General features: G+C 38.9%; 1 protein-coding gene across 1 annotated transcript in view; it reads left to right on the top strand.

Moving 5' to 3' along the window:
* LOC137988219 (cytochrome b5 reductase 4-like) overlaps positions 1 to 20,000 on the top strand; it is a 32,706-nt gene that overhangs the window by 256 nt on the left and 12,450 nt on the right. Inside the window, exons 1-7 of the mRNA XM_068834263.1 lie at positions 1 to 336; positions 3,646 to 3,746; positions 7,780 to 7,873; positions 15,207 to 15,281; positions 16,049 to 16,097; positions 18,380 to 18,437; positions 18,733 to 18,829. The exon at positions 1 to 336 is cut by the window's left edge and continues 256 nt beyond it. Of these exons, the coding sequence (XP_068690364.1) occupies positions 96 to 336; positions 3,646 to 3,746; positions 7,780 to 7,873; positions 15,207 to 15,281; positions 16,049 to 16,097; positions 18,380 to 18,437; positions 18,733 to 18,829 (715 nt within the window). The 5' untranslated portion in view covers positions 1 to 95. The remainder of the gene's footprint in view (positions 337 to 3,645; positions 3,747 to 7,779; positions 7,874 to 15,206; positions 15,282 to 16,048; positions 16,098 to 18,379; positions 18,438 to 18,732; positions 18,830 to 20,000) is intronic.

Below are 20,000 nucleotides of genomic sequence, written 5' to 3' on the forward strand. Positions count from 1 at the left end.
GCTGTTCAGGGTCCAAAACGCTGCAGCCCACATCAGCGGCTGATCCAAATAAAAAAACACGTGATGAAGCTGTTGATGAGAACGAAGATACCGCCATGACAGCACCGAAGATAAGCTTCCCTGCCGAGAATTCGCCTCAAAGAGCGAATTCTTCCGGCTCACTGAACATCAGAGCCAAAGTTGTGCCTCTCAAACCCGGCAGAAGTTTAATGGATTGGATCAGGCTCGGGAAAAGCACGAAAGATTTAGCTGGAACGGGTGGAATTGTACGGCCTGTTTCCGAGGAAGAACTTGGAAAGCACAACTCCGAAAATGATGCTTGGATCTGTATTCGAGGTAATGGAGCATAATTTCTCTAGCTGTTGACTTTGCTTTTACTAAGCTTTTGCGAACTATCTTGTTTGTAGAGTTCTTGTAGTTTTTATTCTTAGAAACAACACAACACTTTTTAAATTTAAAAACATGTTTCGACAGAAACTTCTGTCATCTTCAGTTTAAATTACAAAGTACAGAGTAATTTAAAATGGAAAAGGCGGAAGTTTCTGTCGAAACATGTCTTGTGTTTCTTCTAAAAATATCGATATGCCTGCTACTATCCAGACCTTTTAGTTTTTATTCATTGTGATTTAAACATAAGCTTACGTTTACTTGAAAATTTTACGTAAGTCTTATGCCCGTATCAGTGTTTTCCCTGACCCAGGGGAGGGCGGGCATACCACTAGGCATTTGACATTTTCGTTTTTTCCGTGTCAATAGCCACTACTGTGGAGCACAACTTTGTGGTCAAATCCCCTCACCCCCGGGTATGGACACTACTTAAATACAGTGGTAACAAGTGTATTTAGGCAAATTAAGGCGCTTTTGTTTTGCCATGTTGTTTCACACCTGCAGCTCGGTTCTTCTCTCTTTGGTTCATAATTGATAAAAACTTTCGATCACAGAAGACGAAGAAAACAACAACAAGATCAAAATGTAAACCGAAGCTCAATAATGTACCATTTGCATGACAAAAAGCTGCATGTAAACATGTTGCCATGCGGTAAAACTTCCATCGAGCGATTGGTCTCCCGACCCTGGGGGCTCCGTGATGTCAATTAAAATCAAAATCCCTGCCCACACGCCGAGAACTCGAGTAAGATGCCAGTGTTATGCCCACCCTCCCCTGGGTCGGGGAAAACATTGTCAGTTGCATTATATGTACAATTTACACCTCTCATCCTTACAGACTCCTGTAGCCATGCGATCAGTAAAGAACTTAATTAAAAACGGGACGTTTTGTGACCTCAGACTGGAAGTGATCATATTGCATGCCAGGGGCCGTTTCTCGAAAGGGGTAATAACTAACTCTATTCCAGGGCACATTTATCCCTGGAACCGGCCGCCGGGCAATGGTCTCTCTCAGACTGATCATTCGTAATAGAGAAAGGTACTCACCAAAATAAAAATGTGGTAGTGTCAAGACAAGTTAAAAACGAAAACAGCTCACTTCCGGCTGTCGTTGGCTCAACAGCATGACTCGTGCTTAAACTCTGTATTCTTAGATGTCATCATGGCACACCTGTGGCTCTGTGAGTGATGCAGTTGGAGCTTGTGGGTTTGAACCCTAGTTCACTTAAAACACTGAGGGAAAAGACAGACTGCTACCTTCAGGAATTCTCAGATAATGTCTATAGCAATATTTCTTGTTTACAAACATTGACGTCACATTTTTTTTTGATATTCAAATTTGCCAACCAGGGAACAAAAGAAGTCATTTCAACAGCCAAGGTTCTAGTTGGCATATTTATAACATTGGGTGAGTCACGTCACGGGAAACATCGCTATGGGGCCCCCGTTTCACGACTCTTGCTTGAGACTCATTAACTCAGAGAGACGTATCATTCTATTAAAAGAACCCACACATCTGCAAAGAGCATTGTTCTCGCCAGGCTGCACCCTTGTGGGATTCATACACAAAAATTCGAAGTCGGCGCACGTTGAAAGACACTAATATATAGATTTAGCCAAGCCTAAAAGTGGAGCTCCCTGGTTATTTAATCTTACTGCCTGTAGGGTTAATGAAAATAATAAGTTTTGATGTTTCTGGTTGCTGCTTTAATAATTAAAATCATTTTCTTTGCTTTTTTCTGTAGAAAAATTCATTGCCTAACTAGTGAATTCCATGGTACCAGTAAATTTTACGTTAAAAACCGATATTGCATGAATCACAAAGCAATGAGTGCGATATCGCTTTTTGGAGTGAAATATACTTTGGAATTCACAAGTTTGGCAATGAATTTTTGTTGAACCCCACAAGTTTTAAAAGAAAACAAGCACACCCTCAGGAAGTAAATGGAAAAGGAAAAAAGCCATTTCAGAGTCAACTGTCAATACCCAGGGAATAGGAATCACACTAAAATTAGGAACCATAAAATAAATTTGTTAGTTCAAGGTCATAAAAGAGTTTTACTGATGTACTTTATTCCATTTTATCTCTGAAAGCGAGATCAGTCACATTTTGATTTACTTCATTGAAACATGCCAGCTTGGCTTGGAACAAGAATCGGCAAAATGCGGCAATGCACCCAAGAAAGTATTAGTATTTTGTTGCTAAGAAAGCAGTTTGAACAGTAAGGAAGCAGACAGGCTCAAATAATATTATTTAAAAGACCTTAAAGAAACAAATTAAAACTTTTGAAATGGCCCAACCTGTTTAGGGATTGGCCCCTAAATTTGAGGGTTATGGGCTGTATGACCCCTTGGGAAAAAATTCTAGTGAGAACACTGAAAGAGTAGGGCATAGATTGCCTCAGGTGGCTTTAGTCTGTTTGGCTAAGCTGTAAATACAGTGTACAGGGCCAATGGAATAATAATAGTTCACTCGATGCAAAGGAATCCGGAATGTGAGGCTTTGGAATCTGGAATCCACTGTATGGAATCCAGAATCCACAGAATTTGATAGAATCCAGAATAGACCTATTTCGATATATTAAAATTCAGTCCTAAGCAAAAGGCATCATCTTGAGGCTCTGGGGAATAAATATCCTAAGGACTTGTATGAGTTTGTTTCCCAGAGCCTTGAGATGATTCCTTTTGTTTAGGACTGAATTTTAATATATCGAAATTGGTCTACCGGTATTCATTTTGGTGGAACCTGTGAGTGTGGAATCAAGAATCCATGACTTTGGATCCGGGATCAGGAATCCATGGGCTGAGGTTTGTAATCTCAGGGCCACCTGCATTCCTTTGCATAGAGCGAATACATGTACACTGTAGTGCTGGTTGTTGTATGTGTTCTTCTAAAGATTTGGGTTGATTTGCATTTGGTGACCCTGTTAGGTTCTGAATTCTGTGGTTGCCTCTTCTGTTTTATTATCCAGCAAAATTGACTGGCCTGGCAGTGATTTGGCAGAAAGGCTAATGCATTACATGATTGTATGCTGTTCAAAGCCACCTTAGCAGAAAAAGCCATGGTTCAAAGTTACTTACCAGATGGGTGCAAGGAAAAACAACTACAAAAGTGTTTATTATATGAGATTATTCCTTATGACCAGCACAGGACAGTTACGTGTACCTGATAATTTTATGAAGTTGGTTTGGTAGTGATGTCACCAAATCTTTTTTTGAATTTCTGCCAGGATGTCTTAATGGCATAATCTCTTTTAGGTCGAGTATACAACATAACACCTTACTTAGAGTACCACCCAGGAGGTATTCCAGAGATAATGAGAGGAGTGGGTAGAGATGGCACAGACTTGTTTGATGAGGTGAGGACTTGTAACAGTATTATAGGGCTTCTGATAGGATGTGGAAAAAATTAAAGATTATGCGGAAATTTTTGGCCATATTATGCGTATACATGCAATGATTATGCGGAAATTTAAACATTTATAGAACTAATAATTAGGCCCGTCCAATGTATTTACATGCTTATGGTAAATCAGGACTCGAAATTGCGACCAATACAGTCGCTTTTTCCCTTTGCGATTAAGATATCCGGCCGAGCCACCAATTTGCGACCAGCATTCACCGTTAAAAAAGGGTTGGTAAAGGGCATTTTGCCGAAACTTTTGGTAAAAGAAATAAAGCGATAAAGAAATATTTGGTTTCAATTTGGAGATATGGAGCAAAATTGTGATGTGGTTCAACCACGATCCATTGCCTCGATCATTCACCATTTTCAGCGGTTTTTTACACATGCCGGTATGTATTGCGGGCTCTATGTTTTGTACAACTTCATCGCAATGATTGTCCCTACTTTACCAGAGTTACAAATGATGCAATTTAATTTTCTACTATAACTTGCAGCTAAATTTTCATATCTTGTTGCATTTTTTAAAAATTTCGAGCCTAGGGTATGTTATGAAAACGGTTTAACTAGAGTCCAGGCTCATTCCTGAAAAATGAGTGGAAACTGCTTACGAACTTTCATCTTGCGAACCAAATGGCGTGTTTTCTTCAATGTTCAGGAAAATAAGCGTTTCAAAATAGTCAATCTCTTTGGTTTTTATGTTTGTGAGGATGGTAAGCAGCTGCTTTATCACTAATATCAGGCATTTCTTCAGTTTTATGCGGAAAATATCGTAATTACATGGCTTCTGATAGGATGCGGAAAAAAATTAACGATTATGCGGAAATTTTTGGCCATATTATGCGGAAACATGCGTTGATTATGCGGAAATTACACCGGATTATGCGGAAATTTAAACAAGTTATAAAACTAATAATTAGGCCTGTCCAATGTATTTATATGCTTACGGTAAATCCGTAATCGAAATTGCAACCAATACAATCGCATTTGTGACTGAATTTTTGCCCTTTGTGATTAAAATACATGGAGGAGTCATCAATTTGCGACCAGCTTTCACCGTTGAAATAAAAGGGTTAGCAGTTGGGATTTTCTCGCAACTTTTGGTAAAATAAATAAAGCGATACAAAATTATTTTGTTTCTTATCATGAATTTTGTTTCAATTTGGAGATAATGGAGCAAAATTGTAATACCTTTGGAGCGCGATCCATTCCCTCGATCATTGACTTAAAGTGCGTTTGATTCACCGTATTCCGGAATAGGAATACGTGAAGTGATGAATTCAAAACGGTATGTCTGGTGTTTTAAAGCAACAAGGATAATAAAGATATGTTTAAAATAGCATTTTCGCAGGTGTTCGACATTTTTAATGTGAATCTCCGTAAAAACGAAGGATTTCTAACTTGTATATTCCATGTAATCCTATTCCGGAATACGGTCAATCGAACGCGCCCTTGGTTTCTTATCAGTTACGTCATTTGCTGATGTGTAACTGTTCCAGGCTCATTGGCGAAAAAATGCGCGGAAACTGCTTACGATCTTTCTTACGAACTTTCATCTTGCGAACGAAATGGTGTGTTTTCTTCAATGTTCAGGAAAATAAGCGTTTCAAAACAGTCAATTTCTTCGGCTTTTATGTTTTTGAGGATGTTAAGGAGCTGCTGTATCACTAATATCAGATATTTCTTCTGTTTTTTGCGGAAAATATCGGAATTATGCGGAAGATGCGGATTTCAGTGAATTATGCGGATCCGCTTCGCCGCATCCTGTCAGATGCCATGTAATTATGCGGAGGATGCGGATTTTAGGGAATTATGCGGATCCGCATCGCCGCATCCTATCAGATGCCATGGTATTAAGGACGGTGCCCACTAATTCAAAGGTATTTTTGCCCTGTTAATGATTATGTAGATCTTGACAAGTGTCATTGAAATCCAAAAAGAAAGTTGGTGGTAACCACGCATTTTTCCAAGATAATTCATGAATAATATTTGTAACAAGCTTTAAAACACAAAGCAATGTGTGGCATTCTTTCTCAAATTGATGCTTAATTATCTCTCAAAAATGCGTGGTTACCCCCAGTTTTCTTTTTGGATACCAAGACTACTTACTAAGATCTACTTTATCGGGTTAGTTTTAAACCGCGCTAAAATATCCCTGTATTAGTGAGCATCACGGATAGGAAACTTGACTATCTTGAGATGTGCAGGATGTATGTGCAATAACAATAGTAGGCACCGTCCTTAATTAAGAGCAGCATGATAGCACTCCAGTTATGTGGTGATAATAATTGGTGTATATGCCAATAAATGGGTGACTCTTGAATTACATGTAATGTAAGCATTCTTGGCCAGGGAATTTTAATTTTTAACAGTAACATCAGAGTCTCACGCATTTCAATGCAATCTCACGCTCTCATGCCAACACACACATTTTTCATGCATTGGCACTCTTCTGGTACCTTTTAAGCTTTCAGAAGTGCTCATTCATTCCGAATTCATTCCTTCAATGGCACTGAATTCGGCCAATGTTCAATCTGATGGTGTATTCCAGTTATTTGAGAAGTGCAAACTTGCAAAATTTTATGGGGGAGCATGTCCCTCGGGCACCCCTAGAAATATTTGGCACCTCAGGCACAAGAAACAGGACACTCACTCTTTGGAGACTTCAAGATTTGAGAGCTTTGATGTCAACAAAGATTATTTGTAAAAAAACCAATGGACAACAGAGTTAAAATCATGGCATCTGACAGGATGCGGCGATGCGGATCCACATAATTCCCTGAAATCTGCATCCTTTCTGCATAAAACTGAAGAAATGCCTCATTAGTGATAAAGCAGCTGCTTACCATCCTCACAAAATAATGCAAAAGCCAAAGAGATTGGCAACTTTGAAACACTTATTTTCCTGAACATTGAAGAAAACATGCCATTTCGTTTGCAAGATGCAACTTCGTAAGCAGTTTCCACATATTTTTCGGCAATGAGCCTGGACTCTAGTTAAACAGTTTTCATAACATACCCTAGGCTCTGAATTTTTAAAAAAGATGCAGCAAGGTATGAACATTTAGCCGCAAGTTATAGTAGCAAATTAAACTGGATCATTTGTAAAAGTAGGGACAATCATTGCAATGAGAAAATAGGAGCCCTCAATACGTATGTGTAAAAAAATACTGAAAATGATGAATGATCAAGGGAATGGATCGTGGTTCAACCACATCACAATTTTGCTCCATATCTCCAAATTGAAACAAAATTCATGACGAGAAACAAAATATTTTTTATTGCTTTATTTATTTTGATTTTACATGTACATTCATGTGGATTGAATTTTTTGGTTAGCTATTTCTATGAAATTAAGTGCTCCCCCCTTCCCTTCTCCCGGGGCATAACCAGTCTTTTAGGCTTTTTGTAACTACTAAATTGCTTACCCGACCGCGATGATTATGATTGGGGGAGGTGCGGTGGCCTCATGGTTAGTGCGCTCTACTCCGGATCAAGTGGTCTGGTCATTGTGTTGTGTTCTTGGGCAAGACACTTAACTCTCACTGGAGTACCGCGTACCGGCGAAATGCTGGGGATAACCCTACGATGGACTAGCATCTCATCCAGGGGGGAGTAGAAATACTCCTAGTCGCTTCATGCTAAGGTAACCGGAGATAAGCCCCGGCCTGATGGGCCTTCTGGCTTGTTTGTTTGGCAACTGTGAGAACGGTGTGACTCAGCAGCAAATTTTATCATGGTTGAATGTTAAATCATCATTGTACATGTAGTATCGTACATTGTAGAACTGACACCAGCACACCCACAGCATGCTAGCCTCTAAGGCCTGCCGGTGCATACAGCTGTAGTCATCCTCACTCATAATGCTTGTAATTGTTTGTTATTTCATCAAAATCATCCTCTAGTGTCTTTAGCAAAAGCTGAAGTTTAGCAGTCTATCAGTGGCTGATAATATTTTGCCTCAATGCCTTGTATAATAATGTTTGCAGACACATAAATGGGTAAACGCAGAATCAATGCTTGAGAAATGTTTCATTGGTCCACTAAAGAGAGACGCTGGCATCAAGGTGAAACCTAGAACAGGTAAATGTGGTTGTCAACAAAATGATCCCTTTAGTGAACAAATTTTTGCTTTAACCCTTTCCCTCCTAAGAGTGACACTTATAGATTTTACTCTGTCTAACGCCAGACGATTTTACTCGTCACTGGGGAGCCCCTCAGGGGTGAAAGGGTTATTAAATATGGTGCTATTTTAAAAGTGCTAACTGGAACTGACAGGTGCAAAACACAGGTCACAAGTCACAGGACATTGTTTTACTAATAAAGAAAGAATGCTAAAACATTCATTAAAGCTAACCCTGGGTGTCATTAGGCCCAAACAAACGTTTTTGGGCCTAATGTTAGCATTGGTAAATGGTTAGGGTTGTTTCTGTGTTGGTAAAACAATGCCTTGTGACTTGCAACCAGTGTCACCTGTGTTCTGTGGGACATAAAATAATTGAAAGTTCTGCTTGGTCACCAGTTTTGCTAATTTCCTCCAGCATTAATTTTTATGTTTATAATTAGCCAAAATGAAATGGGCACTGTCATGCTAAATTTACTGTTTTTACATGTGGGTCAACATTAACATTCCTGACAACTCACTGAGATGATACAGAATTTATAATATGGCACAAAGAGCTATTCAAATTTAACTTTTGGTGACCTTCAGAGGAAAACATCTCCAAACTTGAAAAAACTGGCCATGTTTTTTTAAGTTTCAGTCCATTTCCATCCCCTCCATCCTTGGCTGCAAACAACAAAGACCTAAGCTTTAGTGCACTTCAATGGCCATTGGCAACAAAACTACAGCATTATTTTTTGGTCTTCATTGATGCAAAGACGTCTTTTAGTGTTTTGAATTATGACTAAAATAGCGTGACACTACCTCTTTTAAAAAAAAAAAAACCAGGAACTTAAATTTTTCAATGAGTGCTGTCTTTCAAAATAATTTATGGGCTTGTGGTATCAACTTGATTAAATATTGTTGACCTGTGCTTGAACAAAATAATTCAGTGTCCTTTAACCCATTGACTCCTGGACGTGAGACTTATTATGATACATGTAATAGATTTTACTTGTTAATTTGGTGGATGAGGGGAAGCAGGGTTCTCAGATGAAGCCGGCAAGGGCAGAAATCCCCTGGTTCTGAGCATGAAGGTAGCCGCCTGTTCAGGCTATGAAATTTTCGTTATTAAAAGAAATAATTATTCCAAACATAATTATACAGCTGTAATAATTATTATTGTAAACGACTACATGTACGTCGAAAAGGACGACATTTAGAGAAAAACAAGGATCGCTTCGCTACTCACTTTTCAAGAAAAGTTTAGATGTTACGCATTTCAAAGTTTGCTAGTTTCGTAGGCATCGTAATGTGTACAAGTAAATTATCAGCTCAGGACGGCTTAGCCCGCGAACCCAGATGTACATGTACTTCTGGCAGTAATTTCTCTCATTCTTTTTCGGGGGAGAGAAGCGACTGCAGGAAATAGGCACATTTACGTTTGCAGTCTAATGAGGGCTGGGCTTTGAAAATGCAATGCGCATAATAGATACATGTACATGTAAGTCGCGCAGTGTTGAAATGCCATTATCAGCAAACACACGTTGTACACAAATTCATTTCAAAGCCACTGAACTTATGCAGGGGATAATTTCAATAAAATTTGAAGTAGGCAGCTGATTTAAGTCGAGAAGCTGACTGTGTCAACCAGGGCCTGTTATGCCCCTTCGTCTAGGGGGGTCTGGGGACATGCTCCCCCAGAAAATTTTGAAATCTGGAAGGTCAGAAATGCGATTTCCAGCGTTCTGGGTACCAAACTGAATACAAAGATGAAGGAAGATTTCTCATCAACAGTGACACTGAGTGTGCAATTAAGCACATTCTGTTGATAATTTTCAGTGAAGAACAATACCGTAAACGTCCATGTATAAGCCGCACATTTTTTCACAAAATTGAAGCCATAAATCAAGGGTGCGGCTTATCCATGGATACATCTGTGTTTGGAGTTTTAAAAAACCTTATTAATATTCATGCAACTTCTTAAGGTCTCAGTAAAGAAACATAAAAGAAACTGAGAGCATATTGCTGTTGTTCCTTGACTTTTTAATGAGTGGTGGCTCCTAAAGGAGCCGTTTGTATCTTCCAGTGTTTATCGGCGAATCTTGCTATCCAAGAGTTCTTTCAAGCGATTAATTTTCGTTTTACTCGAACAAGTAAACACCAACCTACAAGGAATCTCCATTCCTCCGCACAGCTCTTCGGCCAGTCACTTCCACAAAATTCGCGAGTACTCGCAAGGTAAATGGCCGACTGTATCGTTGTCTTTGACCACCTACTCGGCAAATTTGTCGACTGCATTATCAAGCTCCTGTTCTGCATTAATTTTTTCGCCTATTGTGGGTACATCTTTATAGACGTGGTCATGATACCCAGGCATCACATCCGTGTTCAAAAAATTCATGCAACGTAGGCCCTGGCCCAGACTCCTCCCCACACTTAAAGCTTGGCTACTAAGCACTCGTTCGTTTTGTTTCAATATCGAAGGAATTTTAACTTTATGGTGAAACCTTGATTGTTTGTCCTTGTTGGTTTATAGCAATAGAACGTTACTGGAACTTCAAACTTTATTGTATTAAATTTTTTTCCAAAATCTGCGCTTCTAAATTCGGGGGTGCGGCTTATCTACGGATGCGGCTTATACATGGACGTTTACGGTAATTTGGAAAACCATTTCAAAAGGAAAATTAACTATTTTAAAGGTTATAATTATGACGTTTTGACAACTTCATGTCATCATTACTACCAATTTCAAGATCCCGTGAATGGCAAACTTGAAACCCCTGATTATGTATTATTTGTTGAACCAGAAGGTCATGACCTTGAAGCGTAACACTATGGTTCAGAGCTGGGGTCTGACACAAATGGGGTTTTGGAGGATCTTTAAACAAAATGTACCCTTACGGAGCGAAGAATGGAACATAAATTGGATAAACAAGACAGGTGGTGAAAAAAAAAAAAAAAACTACAACCTCAAAAGCGACGAGTGATGGACTTTGACAACAATCTGTCGCCTGTCGAGCCGTAATCAAAGTGAGCTGTAGTTCTAATGTTGTACAAGTGTGGTGTTTTGTACAACACTGAAATTCTCTGACTAGTAACTTACATGTATGGGTTTAACAAAGACAGAGAAGTAATTGAACAACTTGGATCATTGATCTCTGTTGTCTGGCTTATTTATATTTGTTTGTACTCAATTCTGCACAGTGTTCCGGTAACAATTGGAAATTTCACTAATTTTTGTTAGACAAAAATTATTTGAAAGAAAGCTTGTTACCCATTTTTTTCTTGATAATTCAAGTAAAGGGTTTTTCAGTAAAGGGTTTGATGCTGAACACTGGTGGGAAATTTATTTAGTTGCATTTTTGACACAGAGTGTAATTTGACACGATTGAGTTTCTTGTCTTCGCGCTCTTAATGAAATAAGAAGGGGTTTTTGCCTCTAATAAGAAATATGTTGTTTGTTTCAAAAAATGTTAATTTTTGCTGGAAAAGGTGGCCTTTTTGAATTCATCATGTTGTCTAATATGCAAGCTTAACTGGATAGTTTTGAAGGCAATAGTAAAGCATTTTCGTGTAAAAATGAGGTACATGTAAGCGTCTCGCTGTTGTGTTAACTTAATTCTTGTTATTGTTGTTATTCTCGTCTGCTGTAAACTTGATTTCCACTTTCAAAATTACCTCCATAACCTACCGTTCTTTTTGCGTAGAATAAGCTTTTACGATGATGTTCTTGTCTTCTGTGGTGATACTTGACAATTCGGGAACATTAATTTTTGTGAAAAAATAATTATAATGGGTCACACGCGCAACTTGATCACCCGAACTTGACCTTTTGACCATTGAATACAATGTGTTTAACCCTTTCAGCCCCGATAGTGCCAAATGGCACTTACAGATTTTACTCTGTCTAACGCCAGACGATTTTACTCGTCAATGGGGAACCCCTCGGGGCTTAAAGGGTTAAGCTAACAGCGTGAAAAAACTATGTCCCCGTTTAACCCTTTCAGCCCCGATAGTGCCAAATGGCACTTAGAGATTTTACTCTGTCTAACGCCAGGAGATTTTACTCTGTCTAACGCCAGACGATTTTACTCGTCAATGGGGAACCCCTCGGAGCTTAAAGGGTTAAAAGAAGAAAAACTTCGCGGGAAATGGGACGCGGTGAAAATGACAAATTGAGTTGACAAATTTGCATATGTGCATTGAAGTGTGATATGCGAGGAGACAGGAATTTTATTTCTCTGACAAATGATTTTGTCATTGTAGTGTAAAATGAAATTTATTTGGGAAGCCATCAATATTTCTTTAACTTCTGCTTAATCCAATTTATTGCTACGACTTGCTAGTGCAAAGATTGTTTACATGAAACTCGCACTTTTTGCAAATTTTGAGTGTCATGAAATTACAATGTCATCATTTGCGTGACAATAAACGTCATATTTGTTAACCATTTCTTCTGCTTTTGTGCTTGTCAGCATTATGATTTGCGATAATTTGCAAGTCAGTTTTTGTATCTCATGGATGTTCAGATTTTCAATTACATGGCTGCTCAAACGCACGATTGTGTAAATAGTTCACCCTGAAGTCAAAATAGATACATGTACGTTCTCAGGAACCCGACAAAGAAGGCTTCTTGACCCGACAGATGAAATGTAAATATTCAGTTAAATATTACAACAAAATTAATAAACCAAAGACGTTGTTTTCCTCTGAAAACGACGAACGATTAACATGCTTTCCTGTAGTTCATTCAGTTGACACAAGGTGATCATATGCACCTTTATGGTTGCCTAGGATGTGATCAATTTCTTCCGTTTGGCAAAACATCATAAAAGTCTTCGTATTAACACTAAACCCCTTGTCCCGTCCATAAATGCAATCCCGAATCCCGCTCCCATATTTCTTTATAATCCCGAATCCCAGGCTCCAAAAAGGCAAAATCCCAGGTCTCCAAAAACCTACTGGGGACCCGTGAAGAAGTGTTTAGAATTATATGTGTGTATGGTCAGCAAAGTGGCAGAACGTGTGCAGAGAAAGCATTATTATGAAGATTTGGGGAGTGAGTGAGATCTTCACAGAGTTGTCTGATGAGTTTGAGGTGAAAGTTGGTGTGCACCAGGGATCCATGTTATGGCCGTTGGTTTTTTCGATCATGGTTGACGTGGTTACGGAGAGTGTGAGAAATGATTTGATGCGTGAGATGTTGTACGGGGATGACTTGGTGTTGACGAGTGAAACAATGGAAGGACTGAGGGAGAAGTTCTGGAAATGGAAGGAGGCATTCGTGAGCAAGGGGCTGAAGGTGAACCTGGGGAAGACAAAAGTGGTAGTAAGTGGGGCAGAAGGTGAAATGTCTGTGAGTAAGATAGATCCATGTGGTATTTGTGGGAAGCGAGTAATGGCAAATTCAGTGTTGTGTGTGAAATGAGGGAAATGGATCCATGGCAGATGCGAGAAAGTAAAGAGGGCGACCCCTAGGTTGGGGAGAGATTTTGTGTGTGGACAATGCAAGAAGCAAGTTGATGGATTAGTGGAACCGGTGGAGGAGTTGTGTGAAGAGGTGGAAACCGTGAGAGGTTTCTGTTATTTGGGGGATAGGGTGAATGCAAGTGGTGGTTGCGAAGCAGCTGTGACAGCAAGAGCAAGAATTGACTGGGTGAAGTTCAGGGAATGCGGAGAGTTGCTTAACTCAAAAAGGTTCTCGCTGAAGATGAAAGGAATGGTTTTTTGGATTTACGTAAGATTGGCAATGTTATATGGGAGTGAGACATGGTGTCTGAGGGAAAATGAGATGGCAATTTTGAGAAGGACCGAGAGAGCAATGGTGAGAGCAATGTGTGATGCAAAACTGATGGAGAAGAAGAGGACAGAGGACCTAATGGAGATGTTAGGATTGAAGGAAACAGTGGTTCAGGTGGCAAAGGCGAATGGAGTGAGATGGTATGGGCATGTGTTGAGGAGGGATGATGAGCAATTTCTGAGAAAAGCGTTGGAGTTTGAATTGAAAGGCAAGAGGAAGCGAGGACGACAAAAGAAGACGTGGAAGACGCAAGTGGAGAAGGAGAGCAAGAGTGTTGGATTGGAGAAAAAGGATGCCATGAATCAAGTGAGATGGACAGTGGGATGGAGAGAGATTGCTGCCAAAGTTGGGTGAATCCGGCCACCACTGTCTATGGGGATAAACCGGAATCAAAATTGGATTGATGATGATGATGATGATGAACTAGAAATACAACCCTTAAACTACAGTCAATTGCACCTCTGCAAACCTAAATTTCAAACTTTTACAGGGGACCCCTGTCCTTGGACCCGCCTAGAGCCTTGGCCCTACGGCAGGGGTTTCAATAAGAGTCAGTGGCCAGCAAAATTCGCCAGCTATTGCATGTGAACTTGCCACCTACTTTTCCTTGGAAATTACCCCAAATTTTGTGAATAACACAAAAAACATTTGTCATGAATAGAACACGAACCTTGTATCAGGAATGCCCATGTCAAAGGCGGTGATAAAGAATGGCGCACAAACATTTTTTGAAACAGCAGTCCTGTATTCCAGTACTTGGTGTAAGCTACCTGATTTGCTGACTACATTTGAAGCATGCCAAAATGACATCTGCAAAATGTGCTATAAATCACGTCAGATGATATTCATTGCATGCAGCTTTACAGAATGCAGAGGAGCCTTAAAGGGGGCTATGCCACACTATTTTAATGACTTTTCAAAACCCAAAATATGAATTTCAAACATTTAAAGTATTCAATAACATGTACTCTCTCTGAATAAAAAAAGCCAAAATTTAATATTAGTGTTGTGTTCAAATACACTTATTCTTGCTCCAGAATGCAGGAAATGTATTTTAAGAGACCCAAATGTCAAAATTCTCCCAGGGAAGGATGCCCCTAGACCCCTAGATGGAGTAAGGAAATTGACATTGTTGTGCTAAGAGTATAAGCAATTTTAAAGCCTTGAACTGGGAAGTGTTTTTTGAAGGTTTAAAAAAGTTTGAAAATTTGGATGATTTTATGTGTACTTTTGTATTTATACCGGTATCTTATTATCTAAGAAATTAATTTTATAGACATTTTTAACCCTTTTATGAAATCAAATTAAACACAGGATAAAGCCTGCAACAGCAGGCATTTTTAGCCAGACATGCTTATTGTGTTTTTTGATGTTCCTTGTGTCTTGCTCAGCGGCCATATTTTTGTAACATGCCGGTAGTTGTTATAGCCATTAAACCATTGCAGTGCAGCTACGTCTTGCCCAGTCATTACTGGCGGCAACCTTTATTAATTTTGATATCATTTTTAAAGGATCAGGAAGGTACCTAAATTCTTCATCAGTATCTCTTAAATCACACAACAGTCTATTTGTCCCTGGTGCACAAGGTAGGTACAAGTATGTTGTAGTATGTTGGGCTAAAAATCACCTTGTGCTTTTTAGGCATACATGTATGCTGGATCCTGAATGGGCAGATAACTTCTGCTAGGTTCCATTGACCTTATTAACTTAAATACGTAGATGGTGATAGTGCAGATGACAATAAACGATTATTGGATGAGGTTTGTCGGCTTCGGCGGATAACACAGACACGAGGTTTTGATAATTCATGATATCATGTGAAAAGCGAATTCAATAATTGTTTTATTATACATTTATTAAACAATAGGCAAAAGAAGACATTCATCTGTTGAAAAATGCAATGAGAACACTCTAAGGGGCTTAGTAACCAGGCAGACGTTGAACTTGACATGATAAATGCAATATCTGCAGCAGATATTGCATTTATCATGTCAAGTTCACAGGCTATTGTGAATTGATTGAATGCCCTCGACCAATCAGATTTTTCATAGTGAGTCTGATGTATAATAATAATAATAATTACAACGTTATTATAACCGCAGTTTTTAAACTATTGTGAGTCCTTATATTTTTGAAAGGCTTGGACAATTTTCTTCAAAACCCCAAAATATACATGTAAACATCGTTATTAGTATTCTGTATGCTTCAATTTGATTTCAAAACCTTCCAATAAATTATTATCCTTAAGCTACATTTGGATTTTAATAGAAGTATGTTCTTGAGCTTTCATAACTTTTAATGGTTTTTTATGCTGTGCATACAGTGTAAAGTATTTCCTTGTTTATTTTGCTAGATAATGGGTTTGCTGTGCCAGTTGCCCCACCAAGCTCACCAGACCCACGGTTAGCATTGTTCTCATTTACACATTTTACTAAACTAGTAGTTCTTGGATTGTTGTGATCATTGCCTTCTTGGCATTTTTCAGTTTTTTGGTGATTTATAATAATAATTTTATTGTTAATTTTCCAATTCTTATTGATAAGTAATTTGAAATAACTCAAACTGGTAATATCAACAAAAGCACCTGAATGGTTTTGCCCTAAAAACACTGTCAGAGGTCAGACAATGCTTCTTGGCAAAGATCAGTAATTTTGCAGCCCAATGATAGTTAAACCTGCCCTTTACATGCACAGAAACCAGGGAGACTGGTAGTGGGAACAAAAAGAAAGCGGGCAAATTGATTTGACTTGAGCTGACTGGATTTGTAGCATCTCAAAAACTGCACCAGTGCTGCATGTGAATCATTAAATGGAAATGTACGGGTTTTGTCTCAAAATCAAGGCAGGGCGTTCTTGTTTATAGGTTGTTAGCTTTGTAGCAGCTTATAGTTGTTGCAAATAAGACAAGCACAGTGTGTGTATCCTGGCGAGATTCTGGTACTTGGAATTCAAACGTTTTTCAGGGCATAAGTTACAATCATTGTTTTCACATGTTGATGCCTTTTCATTGACGTTTAAGTACATAAACACCGTCAATCGTGAACTCCTCTTTATAATCCTCGGTAAATTGGGCTGCCCTCAGACGTTTATAACAATCATAAAGAAACTGTTTTCTGACGTTCATGCCAGGGTGATTGCTGATGGAGAACTAACCCGGGCCTTCGAATACAACTGTGTCGTCAAACAGGGATACAAACTAGCACCGACTCTTTTCGGTATCATTGCTGCGGTTCTACACTGGCTCGCTTTCAAGAAAGTCAAACACACTTGTAACATCCAGATAAGATTCCGTTATGATGGCGAGCTTTTCAGGGGCACCCAACGTCAATTTTCGGAAAATATCTGTTCGGAAGACGATTTGAGATCTAGAATTTTCGGAACATTTGTTGTAAAATTCCTTGCTTGCCTGCCTGTCCATTTTAAATGGATTTGTTCCCAAAAAAGGTCACCTAGAATTTTCGGGAGCCTTTTTTCTTGCTGAAATTTTCGAAAAGGTAAGTTTTGATCCCTATAATTTTCGGATCACTAGACTTTCAGCTAGGAAATCCGAACAGATAAAAAATTTTTAGGGGATCAAAATATGCCTATATGTATCTCGTTTAAATACGAAAATAGTTTAACAATGCTATGTTTAAGTGGGTTTGAACTATATTCTCGTTGGGTGCCCCTGAGATTTTTGATCTTCGCAGACTTAAGGCGAAAACAAAAGTCCTCACTGAATTTATCAGGGAAGTACAATATGCTGATGATATTGCCGTATTCAGTGACACACCAGAAGGCCTACAATCGTTACTAACTTCCTATAACCAACTTGCTAAACGAATGGGGATGCGCATCAACACAACGAAGACGGAGACCATGCATGTGTATTGTTAATGCTGCTGATTTCTTTGTAGATGGCAAGAAATTGCCTAATGTCACTTGCTTCAGGTACCTAAAGGCAGCTACGTGCACGTGACTAGTGATTGCTCAATGAACTCACATCTCATATGCAGTGTCATGTGTCGGCTACGGAGAAAGAGTTTTCGACTCTCATGACCTCACTGTTCGAACTAAAGTTGCTGTATACAACCAGTACTTAGTGCCGCTTGTAATGTATGGTAGTGAAACATGTGTACCAACGTCAAGTCAGAGAGCTCCGTACTTTACAGCAGCGCCATCTGCGTATCATTCTTAACATTAAATGGGGTGATTTCGTTAGAAACGAAGAAGTCCTCAGGCGCGCTAATGTAGAAGATATTGAGATAAGGTTAGTTGGAAGTCGCCTTCGCTGGTTGGGCCATCTTTGTTGCATGGGTGATGACAGACCTGCCAAACAACTGCCTTACTCTGAACTGGTAAATGGATCACACCCAGTCGGCCGTCCTCAACTTCGCTTTAAGGACACTTTGAAAACAACCCTAAAATGTGGCGACGTGCTGGACGTGTAGCAATATTCTGCGCATGACAGATGAAAGTTGAGAACTATTACGGAACGTGTCCCCAGATCATACTGAATTAAAAGGGTTGCAGCCTATCAAAGACAGAGGGAAGCCCGTAGAAGAAGAGAAATCAACTCTGGAAGATAACTGTAATATTATACTTGTTTTGCGGGTCTCGGCGTGTAATAAATAATAATATATTTGGCTACTATCTATGGTTCAGGCCTTATTCTTCTTTAATAGTTCTTTTTATAACTATTGCAGGTATGACTGGTATCAAAATGACAAGATTGTAACAATATCAGTATACACCAAGAAAAAGGTTTGATGATAATGAGTATTTATCGTTACAATAATATTGTAATGTCTTGGTATAATTTGTAATCTGGCCATTCGCTGTCATCACCATTTTGGGCCTATATAGTTGTTCGGTAAAACTGAAGCATTTAAATACTTAATTTTTAAAGGATATTTACTTGTCCATTTGTGTACCTGTGAAACTAATCATGGAAATTTGACCTTTTAATTTTTTTTACTGTTTGCAAAAATGTTGACCAGACTGTTATTTTATGGATTGTCATAGTCTCAGGGATTCTTAAACAATTGTTGTCTTGCAGGATCTAAGACTAGAAGATATCATCTTAGAATTGAAAGATGGGAAAGACTTCAATGCAATTTTCATTTTAGGAATAAAAAGCTTTCAAATTCATTTAGGTATGACAATTACATAATATTAATTCATACAATAGAAAGACTATATACATGTGTAAACACCCGAAATTCTAGGCATTTTGTGTAACAGCACACTACGCAGGCAGGCATTAGACAAAGTGGGAGCACAGCTGGCACAGTGGTGAGTGCACTCGCTTCCCACCAATATGGGCCAGGTTCAATTCCAAGACTTGGCATCATAATGTGGGTCCAGTTTGTTGGTTCTCTGGTTGGTTAGTCTGCACTGAGAGGTTTTCCTGCAGGTACTGCGATTCTCCCCTCTCCTCAGAAACCGATGTTTGATTTGATTTGATTTGCGTTAATTTGAGTTGATTTCAATTACATTGTTCCCAATTAGTACCCTGGCACTAGAATAATAGAGCACCAAGGGAATCCAGTGCGTATTCCTATAGCAGCAATAGAACCAATGTCGTGGGCGTTGAAGGTGAGCTATGCTAAAGCCGAGATCGACCAGGAGCGAGTCATCGATGAGCTTAGTAGATGTGAAGTCCAGTGGAGTTTCAGCCCACCAGCCGCTCCATGAAGCTATTCAGTCGCCGTAATATTTAGTTGAAGCTATTTTAGGTCGTTTCTATTAAAGCAGAGAAGTTATCATTACATTGTTGTCTCCATTACATTGTTTTGTTTAAGCCCAGAAGTTGCCATTACAACTAGATAGATAAATAAAGTTCATCATCATTATCACAGAAATTGTGTGCCAAAATGGCACCACAGTTCCTGTGTGGAAGAACTGAAAGCAAAGGAATAACAATATTGTAGTCGTGTTGTAAGAGTGAAACTGACTATTTTTGGAACTGGATATTGAACTCTATTTTATGTAAAATTATTATATAATTATTTTCTTTTCTTGGTCTGTTTTGTGAGGGTAACAATGTATTTGCATTTGAAACCATTGATCAACTCTTTTTCTTAACGGAAATGAGAAGAAATACTGTATGTGTTTTCCCAAGGATTTTTACACCTTCCTGTGAAATTTCATTGGCAGATACCAATAAACTAATTTGCATTCACTTTCAACACACATTTATATATGCGACTACAAAACTAGTTTCGTCCACAAGATCTCGACAGTTGGTTGTCATATTTGTTTTGCATATGAAAGTACTTGATGTAACAATGCATGAAAACACGTAACGAAATAATAAAACACTTA

This window comes from Montipora foliosa, unplaced genomic scaffold (genome assembly GCF_036669935.1).
Source record: "Montipora foliosa isolate CH-2021 unplaced genomic scaffold, ASM3666993v2 scaffold_412, whole genome shotgun sequence".
NCBI lineage: Eukaryota > Metazoa > Cnidaria > Anthozoa > Scleractinia > Acroporidae > Montipora > Montipora foliosa.